Source organism: Pleurodeles waltl, chromosome 10 (genome assembly GCF_031143425.1).
Source record: "Pleurodeles waltl isolate 20211129_DDA chromosome 10, aPleWal1.hap1.20221129, whole genome shotgun sequence".
Lineage (NCBI taxonomy): Eukaryota > Metazoa > Chordata > Amphibia > Caudata > Salamandridae > Pleurodeles > Pleurodeles waltl.
Window position 1 is genome coordinate 38,650,024 of NC_090449.1, and position 25,565 is coordinate 38,675,588.

Sequence of the window (25,565 nt, forward strand, 5' to 3'; positions counted from 1 at the left end):
AGGATTTCTTGGAAGGTTTGAAAAAAGTTTTTCCGCCCATTCGGAGACCCTCTCCTCCATGGGAACTGAACATAGTACTGTCAAAACTTATGGGCCCTCCTTTTGAGCCTATACACAAGGCCTCTTTACAACACCTTACGTGGAAGACGGCTTTTTTGGTGGCCATTACTTCAGCGAGGAGGGTCAGCGAAATTCAGGCTTTGTCTTCCAAAGAACCGTACACGTTTTTTCACGACAATAGAGTGGTTCTGCGAACTCACCCATCTTTCCTTCCGAAAGTGGTGTCAGAATTCCACATCAATCAGACTATATCCTTACCGACTTTCTTTCCCAATCCGGAGACTCCGGCAGAGAAAGCATTGCACTCCTTAGACTTGAAAAGAGTGCTGAAATTTTATTTGGATAAAACAAAATCGATTAGACATTCCAACCGATTGTTTGTAAATTATGGTCATTTGAGGACAGGAGAGGCAGCATCTAAACGAACGATATCAAGATGGATAGTTTATTGTATTGTTAATACTTACCAGCTGGCTAATAAACAATTACTAGCTAGGCCTAAAGCGCATTCCACAAGGGGAAAAGCGGCTACTGCTGCCCTCCTTAACAATGTTCCAATATCTGAGATTTGTAAGGCTGCTACATGGAAGTCTGTACATACATTTAGTAGACATTACTGTTTGGACTCAGATGCAAGAGCGGATGCCCAAGTGGGGCAGGCCTCTCTGAGAAATTTGTTTGCATCATACATATCTATTCCTGCACTTCTATTAGACAGTCCACAGAGTTTAGGGATGGGCTTGCTAATCTATTCAATGTTTATGGATATTGATGAGGATCCCCTGGAAGAGAAGGATAAGTTACTTACCTGTAAATCCTAGTTCTCTTCCAGGGGTATCCTCATCAAAGTCATAAACAGCCCACCCTCCTCCCCAGACGCACGTCTCCTAGAAGTGCAGGACAGACTATCTTTCAAGTCGGCTACACAGATTGTCACCGTAAAAAAGTACTGACCTAACTGTGAACCAACTGTCACCTCTCCTTCACCCCTGAGGCATGGTGGGATAATGGAGGTGCTCAGGGTCTTAAAGGCACGGTGCCAAAGTTTTTATGGTTCTCCTGTGTTAACCTGCATGCAGCCTATTGGCTAAGAATGCTCCATTGTTTTTCAATGTAGTTTTTTCTCTTTTTTCTCTAGTGATTACTACTGCTTATTTCCCTAAGCCCAGTTTTGGGGGATTGGGTAGATATTTATTCTCTATTGTAATTTTATAATGATAAAAAAAAATAAAAAAAACTTCATAGAAATAAAGCATTTTAGCCTGTTTATGATTATAGCCTGCATTGCTGTTTTGCACATGTATATATGAGTTTAGTATGAAAAATGTCTACTAAAAATGCTATATATATATTTTTCGTGCATATTTCATACTTTATATGTGTGCATTTTATATATGCTCCGGGGTCCCCGCACAAGGGCGGGAATATTCAATGTTTATGACTTTGATGAGGATACCCCTAGAAGAGAACTAGGATTTACAGGTAAGTAACTTATCCTATAGGTCAATACCTATATGTAGCTTCACAATGGTAACTGCAAATATGGCCATGTAACATGTCTAAGATCATGGAATTGTCCCCCCATGCCAAATCTGGTATTGGGGTGCCAGTCCCATGCATCCCTGGGGCTCCACCATGGACCCCGGGTACTGCCAAACCAGCTTTCTGGGGTTTTCACTGCAGCTACCGCTGCTGCCAACCCACATACAGGGTTCTTCCCTCCTGGTATCTGGGCAGCCCAGTCCCAGGAAGGAATAACAAAGGATTTCCTCTGAGAGAGGGTGTTACACCCTCTCCCTTTGGAAATAGGTGTTAAGGGCCTGAGAAGAGTAGCCTCTCCAGGCCTCTGGAAATGCTTTGAAGGTCACAGATGGTGCCCTCCTTGCATAAACCAGTATACACCAGTTCAGGGAACCCCCAACCCCTGCTCTGGAACAAATCTGGACAAAGAAAGGGGAGTGACCACTCCCCTGTCCATCACCACCCCATGGGTGGTGCCCAGAGCTCCTCCAGTGTGTCCCATACCTCTGCCATCTTGAATCCAGAGGTGTGAGGGCACAATGTAGGCCTCTGAGTGGCCAGTGCCAGCAGGTGACGTCGGAGACCCCTCCTGATAGGTTCTTACCTGACTAGGTGGCCAATCCTCCTCTGACGGCTATTTAGGGTCTCTCCTGTGGGCTTTTCCTCAGGTAACGACTTGCAAGAATTCACCAGAGTTCCTCTGCATCTCCCTCTTCGACTTCTGCCAAGGATCGACCGTTGACTGTTCCAGGATGCCTGCAAAACTGCAACAAAGTAGCAAGAAGACTACCAGCGACATTGTAGCCAGCTTTCTCGACTGTTTCCTGGTGGTGCATGCCCTGGGGGCTGTCTGCCTTCACCCTGCACTGGAAGCCGAGAAGAAATCTCCAGTTGGTCGACTGAATCTTCCCCCTGCTAGCGCAGGCACCAAACTTCAGCTTCACCGGTCCTCTGGGTCCCCTCTCATCGTGACGAGCGTGGTCCCTGGAACACAGGTGGTGGATCCAAGTGACCCTGCCAGTCCAGTGGTCCATTTGTATAACTTCGGAGGAGGTAAGTCCTTGCCTCCCCTCGCCAGACGGTAATCCAGTGTACTGCGTGAACTGCAGCTGCTAGGACTTAGGAGCACTTTTGCAAGGAATCCTTCGTGCACAGCCTAGCCCAGGTCCTGAGCACTCCGTCCTGCATTGCTCAACTCGTTGAGTGGACCACTGGCTTCGTGGGACCCTCTTTTGTAATGTTGAGATGACCGCCGTGCTCAGTTTTCTTGAACCCGTGTTCAAGTACTTCTGCGGGTGCTGCCTTCTTGTGGGTGGAATGTATGTTGCTGGGGCCCCCCCCCCCCCCCTCTGTCTCCTCTTCCAAGTGGCGACCTCCTGGTCCTTCCGGGACCCAGGCAGCATCCTTTTTCTTCAACCGCGACCTTTGCAGCTAGCAAGGCTTGTTTGCGGTCTTTCTCCAAAGAAACAACTCTGCATCCTCCAGCATTCCGTGGGACATCTTCTGTGCAAAGGAGAAGTTCATGGGGTCTTCCGTTGTTGCAGAATCTTCAGCTTCTTCCATCCGGAGGCAGGCATTTTGCACCTTCATCCGGGGTTTAGTGGGCTCCTACCCCCCTTGGACACTTTCGTGACTCTTGGACTTGGTCCCCTTCCTTTGCAGGTCCTCAGGTCCAGGAATCTGTCTTCAGTGCTTTGCAGTCTGTTGGGGTCTTTGCAGAATCTCCTATCATGACGTTAGTGTGTTTCTGGGGCAGTAGGGTCACTTTACTCCTGCTTTTCAGGGTCTTCGGGCGGGGTATCTTGGACACTCTTAGTATTTTCTTACACTCCCAGCGACCCTGTACACGCTACACTAGGCTTAAGGTCCCTAAGTGGTTCTCATTCCACTTTCTTAGTATATGGTTTGTGTTGCCCTGAGGCCTATTGCATCCTATTGTATTCTACAGTGCTTGCACTACTTTTTTAACTGTTTACTTACCTGATTTTGGTTTGTGTGTATATTTTGTGTATTTTACTTACCTCCTAAGGTAGTATATCCTCTGAGATATTTTCTGACATATTGTCACTAAAATAAAGTACCTTTATTTTTAGTAACTCTGAGTATTGTGATTCTTATGATATAGTGCTATATGATATAAGTGGTATAGTAGGAGCTTTGCATGTCTCCTAGTTCAGCCTAAACTGCTCTGCTATAGCTACCTCTATCAGCCTAAGCTGCTAGAACACTTCTAATCTGCTAATAAAGGATAACTGGACCTGGCACAAGGTGTAAGTACCACCAGGTACCCACTATAAGCCAGGCCAGCCTCCTACAAGGTACACCAGCAAAAATAACTTTACATTGTTTAGATTTTAAAAGAGTGCAAACATTTTATTTGGATGAGACTAACGATATAAGACAGTGCGATCAATTGTTTGTAAACTATGGCCCCATGAGAACGGTTTTAGCTGCTTCAAAACAAACCATTTCCAGGTGGATAGTCTCCTGTATTATATTTATGCAATGCGGCAACATGGAGATCGGTGTATACTTTTACAAGGCATTACTGTCTAGATTCAGACACTAAGACAGACACTCAAGTGGGTCAGACTTCTTTAAGAAATGTATTTAACTAGAATGAGTATGCTGCTTCTGCTTCCACCTCTTTATCCTCAGGGATTTGGGATGGGCTTGCTAATCTATTCAGTGCTTATGACGAGGATCCCCTGGAAGAGAAGGATAAGTTTCTTACCTGTAAATCCTAGTTCTCTTCCAGGGGGATCCTCATCAAAGTCATAAGCAACACTCCTTCCTCCCTGGACGTCATTCAGGAGGTTCAGCAGTTTACTCTTCTATCGTACTCTTCTCATCACCGTAAAAAGTACGGACTTAACTGTAGCTCAACTGTCACCTCTGAGGTATGGTGGGATACTGGAGGTTCTCATGGCCTTAAAGGCACAGTGCCATTTTTATGGTTTTACTATGCTAATTGGGATGCAGCCTATTAGCTAATAATGCCTTTGTATTTTCACTGCAGTTTCCCTCTCTATATGAGAATGCTAATACTTTCTATGCTTTCTTCTTGGATTGCAGAAAGCTGTTAACTCTAGTTGGAAAATTTTATTAAAGAAAAACTTTACAAAAATAAGACATTTTTAGCCTGTTTGTCAACATAGACTGCATCATTGCTTACACATATATATAATATATATATGTACTAAAATTCTATACACGATTTTCACTCTTGAATATACATTTAAGATATATACATGTTGTAAGGAAATGCCTCCTTGGCATGGTTACCCCCTGACTTTTTGCCTGTGCTGATGCCAAGTTATGATTTGAAAGTGTGCTGAGGCCTGCTAACCAGGCCCCAGCACCAGTGTTATTTCCCTAACCTGTACTTTTGTTTCCACAATTGGCACACCCTGGCATCCAGGTAAGTCCCTTGTAACTGGTACCTCTGGTACCAAGGGCCCTGATGCCAGGGAAGGTCTCTAAGAGCTGCAGCATATCTTATGCCGCCCTGGGGACCCCTCACTCAGCACAGACACACTGCTTGCCAGCTTGTGTGTGCTAGTGGGGATAAAAAGACTAAGTCAACATGGTACTCCCCTCAGGATGCCATGCCAACCTCACACTGCCTACAGATATATATATGTCAGCCCTCTAGCAGGCATTACAGCCCTAAGGCAGGGTGCACTATACCATAGGTGAGGGCATAAGTGCATGAGCACTATGCCCCTACAGTGTCTAAGCAAAACCTTAGACATTGTAAGTGCAGGATAGCCATAAGAGTCTATGGTCTGGGAGTCTGTCATGCACGAAGTCCACAGCACCATAATGGCTACACTGAAAACTGTGAAGTTTGGTATCAAACGTCTCAGCACAATAAATGCACACTGATGCCAGTGTACATTTTATTGTAACATACACCCCAGAGGGCACCTTAGAGGTGCCCCCTGAAACCTTAACCGACTACCAGTGTGGGCTGACTAGTTTTAGCAGCCTGCCACACACCAGACATGTTGCTGGCCACAGGGGGAGAGTGCCTTTGTCACTCTCTGGCTAGTAACAAAGCCTGTACTGGGTGGAGATGCTTCTCACCTCCCCCTGCAGGAACTGTAACACGTGGCGGTGAGCCTCAAAGGCTCACCCCCTTTGTTACAGCACCCCAGGGCACTCCAGCTAGTGGAGTTGCCTGCCCCCTCCGGCCACGGCCCCACTTTTGGCAGCAAGGCCGGAGGAGATAATGAGAAAAACAAGGAGGAGTCACTGGCAAGTCAAGACAGCCCCTAAGGTGTCCTGAGGTGACACTGACTTTTAGAAATCCTCCATCTTGCAGATGGAGGATTCCCCCAATAGGGATAGGAATGTGCCCCCCTCCGCTCAGGGAGGAGGCGCAAAGAGGGTGTAGCCACCCTTAGGGCTAGTAACCATTGGCTACTAACCCCCCAGACCTAAACACACCCCTAAATTGAGTATTTAGGGGCTCCCAGAACCAAGCAAGATAGATTCCTGCAACCTAAGACGAAGAAGGACTGCTGAGCTGAAAAACCTGCAGAGAAGACGGAGACACCAACTGCGTTGGCCCCAGCTCTACCGGCCTGTCTCCCCACTTCTCAAGACACTGCTCCAGCTACGCGTTCCACAGGGTCCAGCGACCTCTGAAGCCTCAGAGGACTACCCTGCATCTAGAAGGACCAAGAACTCCCGAGGAGAGCGGCTCTGTTCCACAAAGACTGCAACTTTGCAACAAAGAAGCAACTTTAAAACAACACACTTTTCCCGCCGGAAGCGTGAGACTTTGCACTCTACACCCGACGCCCCCGGCTCAGCAAACACCACAGGGAGGACTCCCCGGCGACTACGAGACCGTGAGTGGCCAGAGTTGACCCCCCTGAGCTCCCACAGCGACGCCTGCAGAGGGAATCCCGAGGCTCCCCCTGACCGCGACTGCCTGCTTCAAAGACCCGACGCCTGGTAAAGACACTGCACCCGCAGTCCCCAGGACCTGAAGGATCCGACCTCCAATGCAGGAGCGACCCCCAGGTGGCCCTCTCCCTTGCCCAGGTGGTGGCTACCCCGAGGAGCCCCCCCCTTGCCTGCCTGCATCGCTGAAGAGACCCCTTGGTCTCCCATTGAAACCTATTGCGAACCCGACACTTGTTTGCACACTGCACCCGGCCGCCCGTGCCGCTGAGGGTGTACTTTTTGTGCTGACTTGTGTCCCCCCAGGTGCCCTACAAAACCCCCCTGGTCGGCCCTCCGAAGACGCGGGTACTTACCTGCTGGCAGACTGGAACCTGTGTTTTGGGCACCTCTTTGACCGCTGCACCTGACCGGCCCTGAGCTGCTGGTGTGGTAACTTTGGGGTTGCCCTGAACCCCCAACGGTGGGCTACCTTAGACCCAACTTTGAGCCCTGTAGCTGGTTTACTTACCTGCAAAACTAACAAACACTTACCTCCCCCAGGAACTGTTGAAAATTGCACTGTCTAGTTTTAAAATAGCTATATGCCATTTGTGTGTGAACTGTATATGCTATTTTGCTAATTCAAAGTTCCTAAGTGAAGTACCTTTCATTTAAATTATTGTTTGTAAATCTTGAACCTGTGGTTCTTAAAATAAACTAAGAAAATATATGTTCGGTGGCATGTGTAGCTGCAGATACACATGCTGTGCATAGTCCGCCGTCTGGTGTTGGGTCGGAGTGTTACAAGTTGTTTTTCTTCGAAGAAGTCTTTTTGAGTCACGAGACCGAGGGACTCCTCCCACTTCGGTTCCATTGCGCATGGGCGTCGACTCCATCTTAGATTGTTTTTTTTCCGCCATCGGGTTCGGACGTGTTCCTTTTCGCTCCGTGTTTCGGGTCGGAAAGTTAGTCAGAATCAACGGAAAATTCGTCAGTATTGTTTCGTTCGGTATCGGGATAGTTAGGGCAAATCGACACCGAGCCTTAAAGAGCTCCGGTAACCCTTCGGGGTATTTTCGATCCCCCGTCGGGGCCTGGTTGGCCCGACCGCGTGCAACATCGAGACTGATGGAACGGACCCCGTTCCGATTCTGTCCTAAATGCCACAGTAAATATCCTTATACAGACCAACATTTGGTCTGTAACTTGTGCCTGTCCCCCGAGCACAAGGAAGAGTCGTGTGAGGCCTGTTGCGCGTTTCGGTCCAGAAAAACGCTCAGGGACCAAAGAGCCAGGAGGTTGCAGATGGCTTCCACGCCGACAGGACAACAAGGGTTCGAGGAGGAAGAAGAAGAAGAAACTTTTTCCATCCGCGATTCGGATTCCGAAGAATTCGACGTCGACGAGCAACCAACCGTGAGTAAGACGTCGAAAGAAAGAACACATGAAAAAACAGACAAAGCCCAGGGGATGCCACTGCCAACAGGCCATGGCTCAACCCATAAAGTAGGTGACCGTCCATCGGCACCGAAAAAGGGCGAGCTGGTGCCGAGATCGTCCGACTCAGGTCGAGACACAGGCACGCAGCAATCTCGGGACCGAGAAAGTGCCGCAGAAAAGGGTCGACACCGAGACAGCGGCACCGAAGCTGCTCGGCACAGAGATAGCGGCACCGAAGATGGTCGACACCGAGAGGGTACGACACCGAAAAAGAGAAAGATCTCGTCAGAGCCGAAAACAACAAAAGACACGGTTTCGGTGCCAAAACGCCCAGCAACCGAACCAAAAGCCAGTTCCTACTCAGAGGAACAATCACTGTCCTCCCAACTACAAAGACACAGATTTGAGGAGGAATTACAAACAACAGATGTAGATCACACGCAAAAGCGGATCTTTATACAAAGTGGTACAGGGAAGATCAGCACTCTTCCCCCAATCAGAAGAAAAAGGAAACGAGATTTCCAACAACAAGACAAGACACCACAAGCAAAAGTGGTAAAGAAGGTAACTCCACCACCCTCTCCACCACCGGCAACTCATATATCGCCGGCACAGACTCCGCCACAATCACCAGCTCATACCGCCATGAGCCAAGATGATCAGGACGCATGGGATCTCTATGACGCTCCAGTATCGGACAATAGCCCTGAGTCGTACCCCACTAAGCCCTCACCACCTGAGGACAGTACGGCATATGCACAGGTGGTAGCTAGGGCAGCAGAGTTTCATAATGTATCGCTACATTCAAAGCCTATCCAGGATGACTTCCTCTTTAACACCCTGTCCTCCACCCATAGCAATTATCAAAGCCTTCCTATGCTCCCGGGAATGCTAAGGCACGCTAAACACATTTTTAAGGAGCCAGTTAAAAGCAGAGCAATAACTCCAAGGGTGGAGAAGAAATACAAGGCACCGCCCACAGACCCTGCTTTTATTACATCACAACTGACACCAGATTCAGTTGTCGTAGGAGCAGCTCGTAAAAGAGCCAACTCGCACACATCAGGCGACGCACCACCTCCTGACAAGGAAAGCCGCAAGTTTGATGCAGCGGGGAAAAGGGTTGCAGCACAAGCTGCAAATCAATGGCGCATCGCTAACTCGCAAGCACTCCTAGCGCGATATGACAGAGCCCATTGGGACGAGATGCAGCATCTCATCGAGCACCTCCCCAAAGAATTCCAGAAACGGGCAAAACAAGTGGTTGAAGAGGGACAGAATATATCCAACAACCAAATCCGTTCTTCTATGGATGCAGCAGATACAGCTGCAAGAACAATAAATACTGCTGTAACAATAAGGAGGCACGCATGGTTGCGCACATCCGGCTTCAAACCTGAGATACAACAGGCAGTGCTCAATATGCCGTTCAATGAACAGCAATTGTTTGGCCCAGAAGTGGACACTGCAATTGAAAAATTAAAAAAGGACACTGACACAGCTAAAGCCATGGGCGCACTCTATTCCCCGCAGGACAGAGGCACATTTGGCACATTTCGCAAAACTACTTTCAGAGGAGGGTTTCGAGGTCAAGCCACAGAAGCCAGCACCTCACAATCAAGACCACCTCCCTACCAGGGACAATATCAAAGGGGTGGCTTTTGGGGCCAATACAGAGGGGGCCAATTCCCAAGAAACCGGGGAAAGTTTCAAGGTCCAAAAACCCCTCCAAATAAACAGTGACTCACAGGTCACACAACCCCTTCACACAACACCAGTGGGGGGAAGACTAAGCCAGTTCCACAAATCATGGGAAGAAATAACAACAGACACTTGGGTCTTAGCAATTATCCAACATGGTTATTGCATAGAATTTCTCCAACTCCCTCCAAATGTCCCACCGAAAACACACAATATGTCAAAACAGCATATAGACCTTCTAGGACTAGAAGTTCAAGCATTACTGCAAAAAGACGCAATAGAATTAGTACCAAAAACACAAAAGAACACAGGAGTTTACTCACTGTACTTTCTAATACCAAAAAAGGACAAAACTCTGAGACCAATATTAGATCTCAGAACACTAAACACCTACATCAAATCAGACCACTTTCACATGGTCACGTTACAAGACGTAATACCACTACTGAAACCGCAAGACTACATGAAAACGTTAGATCTAAAAAACGCGTATTTCCATATACCGATACATCCCTCGCACAGGAAATACCTACGGTTCGTATTCAAAGGAATACATTACCAATTCAAAGTGTTGCCATTCGGAATAACAACAGCACCAAGAGTCTTTACAAAATGTCTAGCAGTAGTAGCTGCACATATCAGGAGGCAGCAAATACACGTGTTTCCGTACCTAGACGAATGGTTAATCAAAACCAACTCGCTAACAAAGTGTTCACACCACACAGATTATGTTATACAAACCCTTTACAAACTAGGTTTCTCCATCAACTATGCAAAGTCAAACCTTTTGCCTCGTCAAACACAGCAATACTTAGGAGCGACAATCAACACAACAAAAGGGATAGCCACTCCAAGTCCACAAAGGGTTCAAAATTTTCACAAGGTGATACAAGCTATGTATCCAACACAAAAGATACACGCAAAGATGGTATTAAAACTCCTAGGCATGATGTCCTCATGCATAGCCATTGTCCCAAACGCAAGATTGCACATGCGGCCCTTACAACAGTGCCTAGCATCACAATGGTCACAGGCACAGGGTCAACTTCTAGATCTGGTGTTGATAGACCGCCAAACATACATCTCGCTTCTATGGTGGAACAGTACAAATTTAAACAAAGGGCGGCCTTTCCAAGACCCAGTGCCACAACACGTAATAACAACGGATGCTTCCATGACAGGGTGGGGAGCACACCTCAATCAACACAGCATCCAAGGACAATGGGACGTACATCAAAGAAAGTTTCATATAAATCACCTAGAATTGTTAGCAGTATTTCTAGCGTTGAAAGCATTCCAACCAATGATAACCCACAAATACATTCTTGTCAAAACAGACAACATGACGACAATGTATTATTTAAACAAACAGGGGGGAGCACACTCGACACAGTTGTGTCTCCTAACACAAAAAATATGGCATTGGGCAATTCACAATCACATTCGCCTAATAGCACAGTTTATTCCAGGGATCCAGAACCAGCTAGCAGACAATCTCTCTCGGGATCACCAACAGGTCCACGAATGGGAAATTCACCCCCAAATCCTGAACACTTACTTCCAAATTTGGGGAACACCTCAAATAGATCTATTTGCAACAAAAGAAAACGCAAAATGCCAAAACTTCGCATCCAGGTACCCACACCGCGAATCTCAAGGCAACGCTCTATGGATGAATTGGTCAGGGATATTTGCGTACGCTTTTCCCCCTCTCCCTCTCCTTCCATATCTAGTAAACAGATTGAGTCAAAACAAACTCAAACTCATACTAATAGCTCCAACATGGGCAAGACAACCTTGGTATACCACACTACTAGACCTGTCAGTAGTACCTCATGTCAAACTACCCAACAGGCCAGATCTGTTAACACAACACAAACAACAGATCAGGCATCCAAACCCAGCATCGCTGAATCTAGCAATTTGGCTCCTGAAATCCTAGAATTTGGACACTTAAACCTCACACAAGAGTGTATGGAGGTCATAAAACAAGCTAGAAGACCATCCACTAGACACTGCTATGCAAGTAAATGGAAAAGATTTGTTTGTTACTGCCATAATACTCAAGTCCAACCATTGCATGCATCTCCAAAAGATGTAGTAGCATATTTACTACATTTACAAAAATCAAATCTAGCTTTCTCTTCCATAAAAATACATCTCGCAGCAATATCTGCTTATCTGCAGATTACTCATTCAACTTCCCTATTTAGAATACCGGTCATTAAAGCGTTTATGGAGGGCCTAAAGAGAATTATACCACCAAGGATACCACCTGTTCCTTCATGGAACCTCAACATTGTCTTGACAATGCTCATGGGTCCACCTTTCGAACCCATGCATTCTTGTGAAATGCAATACTTAACATGGAAAGTTGCATTTCTCGTTGCCATCACATCTCTAAGAAGAGTAAGTGAAATACAGGCGTTTACCATACAAGAACCATTTATTCAAATACACAAACATAAGGTCGTTCTAAGAACAAATCCAAAATTCTTACCAAAGGTTATCTCACCATTCCACTTAAACCAAACAGTGGAATTACCAGTGTTCTTCCCACAGCCAGATTCAATAGCTGAAAGAGCACTACATACATTAGACATCAAAAGAGCGCTAATGTACTACATTGACAGGACAAAAGAAATTAGGAAGACAAAACAACTATTTATTGCCTTTCAAAAACCTCATACAGGAAATCCAATTTCAAAACAAGGTATCGCCAGATGGATAGTAAAGTGCATCCAAACCTGCTATCTTAAAGCAAAAAGAGAACTGCCTATTACACCAAAGGCACACTCAACCAGAAAGAAAGGTGCTACTATGGCCTTTCTCGGAAATATTCCAATGACCGAAATATGTAAGGCAGCAACATGGTCTACGCCTCATACATTTACTAAACACTACTGTGTAGATGTGTTATCTGCACAACAGGCCACAGTAGGTCAAGCCGTACTAAGAACTTTATTTCAAACTACTTCCACTCCTACAGGCTGAACCACCGCTTTTGGGGAGATAACTGCTTACTAGTCTATGCACAGCATGTGTATCTGCAGCTACACATGCCACCGAACGGAAAATGTCACTTACCCAGTGTACATCTGTTCGTGGCATTAGTCGCTGCAGATTCACATGCGCCCACCCTCCTCCCCGGGAGCCTGTAGCCGTTTAGAAGTAGATCTTGAACATTTGTACATTTGTAAATATATTACATTAAACCTTCATTTTGTACATACGTATTTATTCCATTGCATGGCCACTATTATTAGCATACACAACTCCTACCTCACCCTCTGCGGGGAAAACAATCTAAGATGGAGTCGACGCCCATGCGCAATGGAACCGAAGTGGGAGGAGTCCCTCGGTCTCGTGACTCGAAAAGACTTCTTCGAAGAAAAACAACTTGTAACACTCCGACCCAACACCAGACGGCGGACTATGCACAGCATGTGAATCTGCAGCGACTAATGCCACGAACAGATGTACACTGGGTAAGTGACATTTTCCTTTTCTATATAAAAACCTATTGGCCTGGAATTGTCTCTGAGTGTGTGTTCCTCATTTATTGCTTGTGTGTGTACAACAAATGCTTAACACTACCCTCTGATAAGCCTACTGCTCGACCACACTACCACAAAATAGAGCATTAGAAATATCTCTTTTTGCCACTATCTTACCTCTAAGGGGAACCCTTGGAATCTGTGCATGCTATTTCTTACTTTGAAATAGTACATACAGAGCCAACTTCCTACACGTGTGTTTATGTATAATCCAGGGCCCTGCATGTGGGTGGGAATATTCAGTGCTTTTTACTTTGATGAGGATTCCCCTTGAAGAGAACTAGAATTTACAGGTGAGTAGCTTATCCTTCTGGGAAATTGAGTCTGCACATGTTGTTTAGGAATGGTAGAAAGGAGAGGACCAGTTAGATATTATTTACAAAAATATCTTACGTTTTTTAAAGAAAAATACTTCTCTAAACCTCTGTACACTTGTGTTGTCGCCACACACACACAATGCCTGAAAAAGAACTTGAATCAGAGACAACTAATTTGATCATGTGGAAAGACAAAATGGGATGTTCCAATGTTTTTTTGCCATGTGGTGGTGTTATAGAGTGAAAACCGGTATGTTATGCCTTATTGCTTCATTATAGGTTGCCATCGACTAAATCTGAGTTCATCTTGGCCTCTTTTGCTTAAACTGTATGATACTAAGTTTTCATCCTCTGTCTCCGTTCTGATGAGTGAAGGCTTCCTACAGGTTGAGAAAAGGGTTGGGACAAGCATCTTGATGAAAAAGTAGGATACAATTCCCTTTTCTGATGACTTGATTATTTCTAGGCCATGCGCTCTCTTGTATTATACACAGTCTTATCCTAACCCCATGTCCTAATCATACATCATATGTTGTATATTATTTTTTAGAAGCAGTTTCTTGCTCTCACACTAAGGGGGTTATTCCAACTTTGGAGGAGGTGGTAATCCGTCCTAAATGTGACGGATTTACCACTAGCCGTATTACGAGTTCCATAGGATATAATGGACTCGTAATACGGCTGGTGGTATATCCGTCACTTTACCGTCACTTTTGGGACGGATTACCACTTCCTCCAAAGTTGGAATAACCCCCTAAGTGTTATAGTACTGAACAGTTGGTTATTCTAGAAAAGCTGTGCATTCTGAGTGCTGGAGCTAGTTTACACTTGGTCTCCAGCTTTGGAAACTCTTACAGATACAGCCACATTGCCTCTTCCTAAAGGCCACTCTATAATGGGATTAGACAAACCCATGTTACTGGTAAGCATTTCTTTTCCCTTTGAGTTAACACTATTGTCATTGAGCCACTATTGTATGTACATAGTGTGAGGTTATGTGTACTTAATTATTGATAAGTCCTGCTGCTAATATTTCACTTGTGCTTTTGTAGCTGAGAGGAGAGCATTTGTGAAAGAACAGAACTTTTACAAGGTAAATCACTTTCTTTTATTTCTAGACTTCTATGTGCATTACAAGTAAGGTTGGTGTAGAGAAAATGTATGTCTCAGAAAGTTTTTAAATGTAGATAAGCCTTATTGTTCTCTTACAGGTTACGCCAGCTGTTTGCATTATTCTGTTGAATTGAGGGAAACATTGTATTATGCATCATCTGTGTTCGTAGTTAGTTGCAGCATAATATAAGATTGCATGTTTGATTTTCCTTCAAATAAGTGGAATGTACGTTCTCTAGTAGGGAATGTATAGTCATAAGCATGGTCATAAGCACTTAATAGTCCCGCCCACGTGCAGGGACCACAGAGCAGTACTTAAGAAGTCTTTTCGAGTCACGGGACCGAGTGACTCCTCCCTTTCGGCTCCATTGCGCATGGGCATCGACTCCATCTTAGATTGTTTTCTTTCCGCCATCGGGTTCGGACGTGTTCCTCCTCGCTCCGTTATTTGAATCGGAAAAAGACAAAAATTCCTCAAAAAGCGTCGGTATTGTTTGCTATCGGGAAACATCTTGCATCGACACCGACGAGACACAGCTTCGGTGGCCCTTTGAGGCTTCCGCGCCCAGCCGGGGCCTGGTCGGCCTGACCATAGACGTCGTCAAAGCTTAATGGACCAGACCCCTTTCCATTTCTGCCCACAGTGCCACGCTAAGTATCCCTATACAGACCAACATCGGGTCTGTAATCTGTGTTTGTCCCCAGAGCACAGGGAAGATACTTGCGAGACCTGCAAGTCCTTTCGATCGAAAAAGACCTTGAGGGATCTCAGGGCGAGGCAGATGCAAATGGCCTCAAAGTTCAGAGCACCTCGACGTCGAAGAACAGGAGATGGCTATCTCCATTCAAGGATCGGACTCGGACGATTCCGACAGAGACCGACCACCTACAGTGGGCCAACATGTGAGTACGCATGCCCCAACCCAAGCCCACAGTCAGGCCATGGCTCGACCCATAAAAGACAAAGCGGTGACCAAGCAACACCGAAAAAGGCCAAAATCGAGCCAAAGTTTTCAGACTCGAGCTGAGAACCCGTCAACGAAAAAACTCGACACTGACTTATCGAGTCGACAAAGCCCCGATAGAGCCTTTTGGAGCCGAGGCGTTCCATCAGCATGGGCGCTTCGGAGCCGAAAAAAGCCTCGTACACCGAGGAACATGGGCTCTCTAAGCAGCTAAAAGAGAGGCACAGATTTGAGGAGGAACTTCAAATGGAAGAGTTTGATCAAACGCAGACAAGGATACAAATCCATAAGGATACTGGGAAGATCCAAACTGCCCCCCCTCTCAAATTCAAAAGAAAACTGGCTTTCCAGGAACAATCAGAGACTGAACAGCCAAAAGCTAAAGTGGCCGGGGAGAAATCGACAACTCGCCAGTTTTCACCATACCTTTATCCTCCACATTCACCACAAAGGACAGTGTCACCTACTGCCACGCCCACTGCACAGTCACCCACACACATTGTGCAGTCGCAAGATGATGCAGACCCTTGGGACCTCTACGATCCCCCTGTGTCGGACAATAGCCCGGAGTGCTACCCTTCAAAACCCTCTCCACCTGAGGATATCACCTCATACACCCAAGTCTTTGCCAGGGCTGCTGCATTCCATAATGTAAGCATGCACTCAGAGCCATTGGAGGACGATTTTCTCTTTAACAACTTGGCCTCCACGCATGCTTCCTACCAAAGCCTGCCTATGCTCCCAGGCATGCTTAAACATGCCCAACAAGTTTTTCAAGAGCCTGTGAAAGGGAGAGCCATCACACCGCGGGTGGAAAAGAAGTACAAGCCACCACCGTCTGACCCAGTGTTCATCACACAACAGTTGCCCCCGGACTCTGTAGTGGTTGGAGCTGCAAGGAAAAGAGCCAACTCACAGTCATCGGGAGATGCACTACCTCCAGATAAGGAGAGTCGGAAGTTCGACGCAGCAAGAAAGAGGGTAGCGTCATAGGCTGCCAATCAGTGGCACGTGGCAAATTCTCAAGCCCTCCTCGCACGTTATGACCGAGCTCATTGGGACGAGATGAGTGATATCATCCAATATAAAAAAAAACAGGCTCAGTAATTGGTAGAGGAGGGTCAGGCAATATCGAACAATCAGATACGTTCATCATTAGATTCCGCTGACACTGCCGCAAGAACAGTGAACACGGCAGTCACAATCAGACGACACGCTTGGCTAAGATCCTCAGGGTTCAAACCCAAGATACAACAGGCAGTACTTAATGTGCCATTTAATCAACAACAACTGTTTGGACCACAAGTGGACCCAGCCATCGAGAAGATGAAGAAGGACACTGATACGGCCAAAGCCATGGGCGCACTCTACTCGTCCCAATACAGAGGGACATTCAGGAAACTGCAATATAGGGGAGGTTTCAGACAACAGCCTTCAGAGGCATCCACCTCTCAAGCAAAACCCACCTACCACTCCCAATATCAGAGAGGGGGGTTTCGCGGGTCCTTCAGGGGACAATTCCCAAGGTCAAGGGGAAAATTTCAGCCCACTTAGCAGGCCACTAATAAAAAACAGTGACTTGCCCGTCACCTTCCCCAACAGACATCACCTGTGGGAGGAAGACTGAGATTTTACCACAAACATTGGTCAGACATAACCACAGACACATGGTTCCTATCAATTATCCGACATGGTTACTGTATAGAATTCACACATTTTCCTCTAGATATTCCCCCAAGAGCGCACAAACTGTCGGCGCAACATCTAGAAATGTTACAAACAAGTGCAGGCACTATTAACAAAACAAGCCATAGAACTAGTACCTCACCAACAAAAAGGAACAGGGTTTATTCCCTATATTTCCTTATTCCCAAAAAGTACAAAACACTAAGACCAATTTTAGATCTCAGGATTCTCAACCTATTCATCAAATCAGAACACTTCCACATGGTCACACTACAAGATGTAGTCCCCTTACTAAAACACGGAGAATACATGTCAACACTGGATCTAAAAGATGTGTATTTTCATATTGTAGGAAGTTGGCTCTGTATATACTATTTCAAAGTAAGAAATAGTGTGCACAGAGTCCAAGGGTTCCCCTTAGAGGTAAGATAGTGGCAAAAAGAGATAATTCCAATGCTCTATTTTGTGGTAGTGTGGTCGAGCATTAGGCTTATCAGAGGGTAGTGTTAAACATTTGTTGTACACACACACGCCATAAAGGAGGAACACACACTCAAAGACAGATTCCAGGCCAATAGGTTTTTATATAGAAAAATATATTTTCTTAGTTTATTTTAAGAACCACAGGTTCAAGATTTACAAGTAATACTTCAAATGAAAGGTATTTCACTCAGGTGTTCTAGGCACTTTGAATAATCACAATAGCTTGTACAGTTTTGACACAAATGGCAATAAGCTATTTTCAAAGTGGACACAGTGCAAACATCAACAGTTCCTGGGGGAGGTAAGTAAATGTTAAGTTCACAGGTAAGTAAAACACTTACAGGGTTCAGAGATGAGTCCAAGGTAGCCCACCGTTGGGGGTTCAAGGAAACCCCAAAGTTACCACACCAGCAGCTCAGGGCCGGTCAGGTGCAGAGGTCAAAGAGGTGCCCAAAACACATAGGCTTCAATGGAAACAGGGGTGCCCCGGTTCCAGTTTGCCAGCAGGTAAGTACCCGTGTCCTCGGAGGGCAGACCAGGGGGGTTTTGTAAGGCACCGGGGGGACACACACGCAGACACAGAAAGTACACCCTCACCGGCAAAGGGGCGGCCGGGTGCAGAGTGCAAACAGGCGTCTGGTTTTGTGTAGAAAGCAATGGGGAGACCCGGGGGTCTCTTCATCGATGCAGGCACAGGGGGGGCTCCTTGAGGTACCCACCACCTGGGCTTGGTAGAGGGTCGCCTCGGGGCCGCTCCTGCACTGGAGTTTGGTTCCTTCAGGTCCTGGGGTCTGCGGGTGCAGTGCTGATTCCAGGCGTCGGGTTCGTTGTTGCAGGCAGTCACGGTTAGGGGGAGCCTCTGGATTTCCTCTGCAGGCGTCGCTGTGGAGGCTCAGGGGGGTCAACTCTGGCTACTCAGTCCTCCCTGAGGTGTTTGTTTTCCTCAGGTCGAGCCGGGGGCGTCGGGTGCTGATTGGAAAGTCTCATGCTTCTGGCAGGAAACGTGAGGTCTTTAAAGTTGCTTCTTTGTTGCAGAGAAAGTTGCAGTTTGTTGAACAGGGCCGCTGTTCTCGGGAGCTTCTTGGTCCGTTAGATGCAGGGCAGTCCTCTGAGGCTTCAGAGGTCGCTGGTCCTTGTTGGATGCGTTGCTGTTGCAGTTTTCGTCGAAGTAGGAAGACAGGCCGGTGGGGCTGGGGCCAAATCAGTTGTCGTCTGTCTTCACTGCAGGGCTTCAGGTCAGCAGTCCTTCCTCTTCTTTAGGTTGCAGGAATCTATCTTCCTCGGTTCTGGGAGCCCCTAATTATTGGATTTAGGGGTGTGTTTAGGTCTGGGAGGGCAGTAGCCAATATCTACTTTCCTTGAGGGTGTCTACACCCTCTTTGTGCCTCCACACTGTGGGGAGGGGGCACATTCCTAATCCTATTGGGGGGATCCTCCTTCTACAAGATGGAGGATTTCTAAAAGTAAGAATCACCTCAGCTCAGGACACCTTAGGGGCTGTCCTGACTGGTGGGTGACTCCTCCTTGTTTTCCTCATTATCTCCTCCAGCCTTGCCGCCAAAAGTGGGGGCGGTGGCCGGAGGGGCGGGCATCTCGACTAGCTGGATTGCCCTGTGGCACTGTAACAAAGGGGGTGAGCCTTTGAGGCTCACCGCCAGGTGTTACAGTTTCTGCAGGGGGGCGGTGAGAAGCACATCCACCCAGTACAGGCTTTATTCCTGTCCACAGAGTGACAAAGGCACATGGGGAGAGAGCCTTTGTCAATCTGTGGACAGGAATAAAGCCTGTACTGGGTATGTTTTCAGGGGGCATCTCTAAGATGCCCTCTGGGTGTATTTTACAATAAAGGGCACACTGGCAAAAGTGTGCATTTATTGTGCTGAGAAGTTTGATACCAAACTTCCCAGTTTTCAGTGTAGTCATTATGGTGCTGTGGAGTTCGTGTTTGACAGACTCCCAGACCATATACTCTTATGGCTACCCTGCACATGCAATGTCTAAGGTTTTGCTTAGACACTGTAGGGGCATAGTGCTCATGCACTTATGCCCTCACCTGTGGTATAGCGCACCCTGCCTTAGGGCTGTAAGGCATGCTAGAGTGGTGATTTACCTATGCCACAGGCACTGTGAGGTTGGCATGGCACTCTGAGGGGAGTGCCATGTCGACTTAGTCATTTTCTCCCCACCAGCACACACAAGCTGTGAAGCAGTGTGTATGTGCTGAGTGAGGGGTCTCTAGGGTGGCATAAGACATGCTGCAGCCCTTAGAGACCTTCCCTGGCATCAGGGCCCTTGGTAGCTGGGGTACCAGTTACAAGGGACTTACCTGGGTGCCAGGGTTGTGCCAGTTGTGGAGACAAAGGTACAGTTTAGGGAAAGAACGCTGGGGCCTGGTTAGCAGGGTCCCAGCACACTTTCAAATCCTAACTTGGCATCCTAACTACCACTCCTACCTCACCCTCTGCGGGAAAACAATCTAAGATGGAGTTGATGCCCATGCGCAATTGAGCCGAAAGGGAAGAGTCACTCGGTCCCGTGACTCGAAAAGACTTCTTCGAAGAAAAACAACTTGTAACACTCCGAGCCCAACACTAGATGGCACGAACAGTGCACAGCATGTGAATCTGAAGCGGAACATGCCATGAACAGATGTACACTGGGTAAGTGACATTTTCCATATATATACATATAATAAGTCAAAAAAGGGCCAATACATAAAATTTGGATAATTTAAAGTGTTTTGAAAACAGTATAAATCTGCTTCACAGACCCCTTTTTTACAATAGAGATGATGGAGAGCAGGGCAGAGTAGCCTCATAGGCTGTCATTGTATGGCTAAAATAGAAGCTGTGCCTTTAAGAACCTACAGACCACCAGTATCCCATCATGCCAAGCTGGTGGCAGTTGCTTCAGTTCTTTTTTTCTGGCTTCTGCTGACAGGACCCTGAACCACTGAGCTTGACCTATTATAGGTTTTTTTTCTCAAGCTGTTTTTGTCAGGAATTGGTGACAGCCACTTTACTCATTGTCTTTTTACTTTTCCTGCCTTCTGTTATAAAATGAAGACATTTCGGAAAATTAAATGCCTTCATTGTTTGATAAGCTGTGGCAGGGGAAAAAAGACCGAAACAGACCTTCATGAGGTCTGTATCATCTGCCTATCTTCTTCTCATCTTCCTGACACCTATAACATCTGCAGGAAGTTTTCCAGGCACACACTGTGCGACTGGGAGAAGATTTGCCATGAAGGGAGAGAAGAGAGACGTTGCCAGCAAACACAGCCTTCTAGTTAGGGCTTCAGAGTGAAGGAAAGGTCACTCTTCCACCAAGACTCTTCCCTCAGCTTCCAATGGACGTTGAAGGTTTGAGAAGCGTGCTCCAAGCCAGAGAAGACATTGATCTGGGACAACGTTGAGACGATCGACGTCGATGCAAGGGATGTCGCAGATTTGTTCGCCATCAAGGATGGTTCAACATTGAGGAAGCAGTGGCACTCGCCATTGACACAACATCAGTCGACATCAAAGGATTATACGCTGTCGGTCCATCGCTGACGTACGGCATCGACGTACCTCGTTGAGGTGCCGGTCCACCTCCGGCATACAACATTGAGAAGGGCCTCGTCGTCGAAGTGCTGGTTTGCCATTGAGAAGGCCTGGCTGGTCAAATTCAAGACCTAAACTTTGACGCAAAAGGTTGTCGTCAAGGAGGGAGAGGAGACGAACTTATCCTTCATCTGAGTTATCACCTTCTCTGGTTGTGGCACCATCCTCTCCATCTTCACCACCTCCACCTGCTTCGCATCCTCCAGCGCCCCCACTTCTAACACCGGTGCTTCCTCCATCATCATCACCACCTCCTCCTCCAGTACCTAGAAGCACTACAGCTCCCAAGCCTCTAACACGCTCCTGATCATGCCACCACTCTCGTCATGGACATCACTCACTTGGGCGCTCTTCTACTATGTCAAGATATACTACGTCAGACATGACCATTGCCGTCCTGGACCTTATCATAGCTCCCATCGGCTGCATACTGATCATTCTTCTTCTACAAAAGACTATTCATCAACTTTATTGGACTCTCCACGGCCTTGTGTCTTTTCAAAAGGTGCTAGTCTGATGGGCTGCAAAACTCAACATACTGTTGTCGGTACCCACACCGTTCATAGTAAATCTTCGAGATACTACTTCAACTTAGTTTCAAGGCCGTTGCTTCCACTGGTCCCAGGTATCCAACAAGCGGCCATGGATTTGTACCTGACACTAGCCATGGCTAAGCCTGCTCAATGCAGGCTTCAAAAGAAATACTGGCCTCCTGATCAAGACCCATTAGTACTTCGTACTGATCCTCCACCGACTCTTTTGTTATTTTGGCTGCCAAAAAAGTCAACTCCACCTCTCCATCACCAGATAAGGAGAGTAAACAGTTGGACTCAGCAGGTTTCAAAGTCTGCAGTACATCAGCCACTTCAATTAAGATAGCCATTGCTACGGCTCTCTTGGGCAGGTACGACCCAAGCCCTTTAGGATTCAATACAGCATTTCACTGACCACTTGCCAAAGGAGAAAAGGAACATTTTTTGGAGATAGTCAACGAGGGTGAAATGGTCTCAGAGCTAATTGTAAGTGCTGCTGTGGATTCTTACCTCCTTGCTGCACATGGTTACTGTCACGGAGTCACCTTGCGGAGGCATGCTTGGCTGTGGCTAGCATCTTTAAAACCAGAAGCACAACACCGCATCCAGAATTTGCCATTCTCAGGTTTCACACTATTTGGCAGCCATGCTGATGATGTGGCAAGAATGAAAACTGAAATGGACATATTAAAAGTGTGGGTCTGGAGAAACCCTGGGAACAGCGTAAATCATTCCGACCCTACCAGCATCTGTTTTAATCACAGATAGTGAAATCTCTTCTTGGCTTCCGAGTAGATCTCAACAACATCAGAGACCCTACTAACCACAGCATAAGCAGACGCTCTGCTCGACATCCCACCCAATGTGATAAACACATATCAGCTACAAAAAACATGATCCCTCCTTTCCCCCTCCTCTGTTATCCACTCTAGTAGGACGAAGCATTGCACACTGCCTGGAAGAGTGGCAACACATCACAAGAGATGACTGGTTTCTGAACATTCTGAAGAATGGGTATTCTCTCAGGTTTACCACCCCACCACCGTCCATTCCACAAAAGCTGTCCACTTCCCATCTCGACTTGCTCAGGATGGAAGTTAGCATCTGTTGAAGGCGATGGACGCCATCCCCAACAGTTGACGGGGACAGGCATTTACTCCAGGTATTTCCTAGTACCAAAGAAAGACACACATGATTTTAGACCCATTGCTGATCTCAAAGTCACCAACAAGTGGATTTGGAAAGAGAAGTTCTGGACGCTGGCCTTAAATCAGATATATCCCCAATTTCATCAGAAAGATTGACTTTGCTCATCAGGAAGCATTGGAAATTTCTCAGGTTCCTTGTGAGCACAACCATTAATAGTACACAGGTGGCCTCAAGTCAGCACCCAGAATATTCTCCAAATGCATGGCTGTGGTGGCAGCCCATTTAAGAAAACCCCAAATCTTCGTCTACTCTTATCTAGATGACCGGCTCATAAAGACGTCCACTGCATTCCAGTTGAATTTGCCAGCTGCTTCATCGGTTGAGTCTTCCCGTAACTTCAACAAATACACATCAACACCAGTCCAGATGTTGCATTACTTAAGGGCCTTCATCGACATAATTCACACAAAGGTGTGTCCTTCGAAGGAGCGAGACTTATCAATCCTTCAGAAATGTCAGACTCTCAGGCAAGAGCAGTTACCTCTCTTCTCGGCTCAATAGGCTCCGGTATGTTTCTCACTCCCAGTGCTTCCCGGCACATGCGACCTCTCCAGAAGTGCCCAGAGGACCAGTGGGATCAGCTGACAGGCAGTTGAGAGGACAGGATCAGACTCCCCTTACATGCGATACAATCTCTGAAGTGATGTTCTCCAAGCAATCTCCTCGAAGGGATGCTTTTTCATCTCAAACCATTGTGACGGAGGTATCACTGCTCAGATGGGTATCCCACATGGGTCACCTCTAGATTCAAGGTTCGTGGTTTCAGAGAGAGATGATATACCATGTCAGTCTTCTCAAACTCTGCGCAGTTCATCTGGCGTTCAAGGCCTTTCAACCATCATTCACCCTGCTTGTTCAGATGGACAACAAAACCACCATGACCGACTTGAACAAACAAGGGGGCACCAGTTCCAGAGCTTTGTCACTAGAGGCCCAGACAATTTGGAAATGGCTTTTGGCTAGGAACCCAAGGGTAATTGGAACTCACCTCCCAGGTGACCAGAATGTTCAAGCAGATGCTCTCAGCAGGGCTCTCAACGAAAATCATGAGTGGGTTTTGTACAAAGAAGTTGTTCAAAGTATCTTCCACTTGTGGGGCACCTCTTCTATGAACCTGTTTGCCACAGCAGAAAACAGAAAATGTGGTGACTTCACCTCCAAGTACTGCCATCCATAGATGCTGGGGAATGCCCTGTGGATCGACTGGTCCAGAAAGTTTCTTTGCGCCTTTCCACCGATTTGCCGTTATCTTGCCAGTCCTGATCAAGTTGTTACTCTCCAAAACCAAGATGATCGTAATTGCTCCAGAGTGGCCACAGCAATTGTGGTTCCCGTACCTTCTTCACCTGCGTCCACATCTCAAGCTGCCATGCAGGCCAGACCTAATAACGAAATTTGAAGAATAGATGGTACACCACAATCTCTTCCCCTTGAACTTGGCAGCATGGCTCCTGAGCTAGGGCAGTATGGACACTTCAACTTGCGACAAGGCTGCATAAAGATCCTCAAGGAGGCAAAGAGGTCTTCTACTCGCTCCGCTTATGCCTTCAAATGGAAGAGATTTTGCATCTGGTGTTCTAAGAAGGTGGATCCAACTACTTGCCAAGAGGATGTGATTCTACCATACCTTCTACACTTGGCTAAATCTGGCTTGCAATTCTCTTCCATAACTGTTCATCTGGCAGCTGTTACTACCTACAGTAAATGGTCACCTCAGAGCTCTTTTTTTCCCATATCTCTGTCATAAAGGATTTCTTAGAGGGGTTGAAGGGTTTCCCTCCCATTAGGCGTCCCTCGCCTCCTTGGGAACTCTATATAGTGCTTTACTGCCTTATGCAGGATCCCTTTGAACCCATCCACAAAGCTTCCCTACAGCACCTTATGTGGAAAACAGCTTTCCTGGTAGCGATAACATCAGCTCGCCGGATTACCCAGATACACACACTATTTTCTCATGAACCATACATGGTCTTTCATTCCAGCAAAGTGGTTATGAGAACTCACTTGAAATTCCTTCCTAAGGTAGTGGCTTCCATGTAAACTAGCCTATCTCAATTCCTACATTCTTTCAGAATCTCTCTACTCCAGAAGAAATATCTCTCCATTCACTGGATGTTAGGAGGGTTCTGAAATTTTATCTCAACAGGAGTGTAGTAAAGTAGCATCTTTCTGACATAGTAACCACCCCTTTTTGCCTGGTGTCTGTGTGTTTTGGACTGTAGTGCACTAGGATCCTGCTAATCAGGACCCCAGTGTCTCTGCTCTGTCCTCTAAATTAGGTTGTAGGTAAACTTGTTACACCCACAATTGGCATACTAGGGCACCTATGTAAGTCCCTAGTATATGGTACTGCACTTAGACACCTTAAATCAACCCTCTAGTAGGCCATTCAGCCCTAGGCTTTGTAAGTGCAGGTAAGCCATCTGAAGGTATGAAATGGACACTGGTGATAACGAATGGGCCAGCTACATAATGACTT

At 46.7% G+C, this 25,565-nt stretch overlaps 1 protein-coding gene across 5 annotated transcripts in view; it reads left to right on the forward strand.

Annotated features, from left to right (window-relative positions):
• LOC138261016 (methyl-CpG-binding domain protein 1-like) overlaps positions 1-25,565 on the forward strand; it is a 1,081,642-nt gene that overhangs the window by 373,299 nt on the left and 682,778 nt on the right. For all 5 annotated transcript variants that reach the window (XM_069209617.1, XM_069209616.1, XM_069209620.1 and 2 more), the window contains one exon: positions 14,545-14,585. In XM_069209617.1, the coding sequence (XP_069065718.1) occupies positions 14,545-14,585 (41 nt within the window). The remainder of the gene's footprint in view (positions 1-14,544; positions 14,586-25,565) is intronic.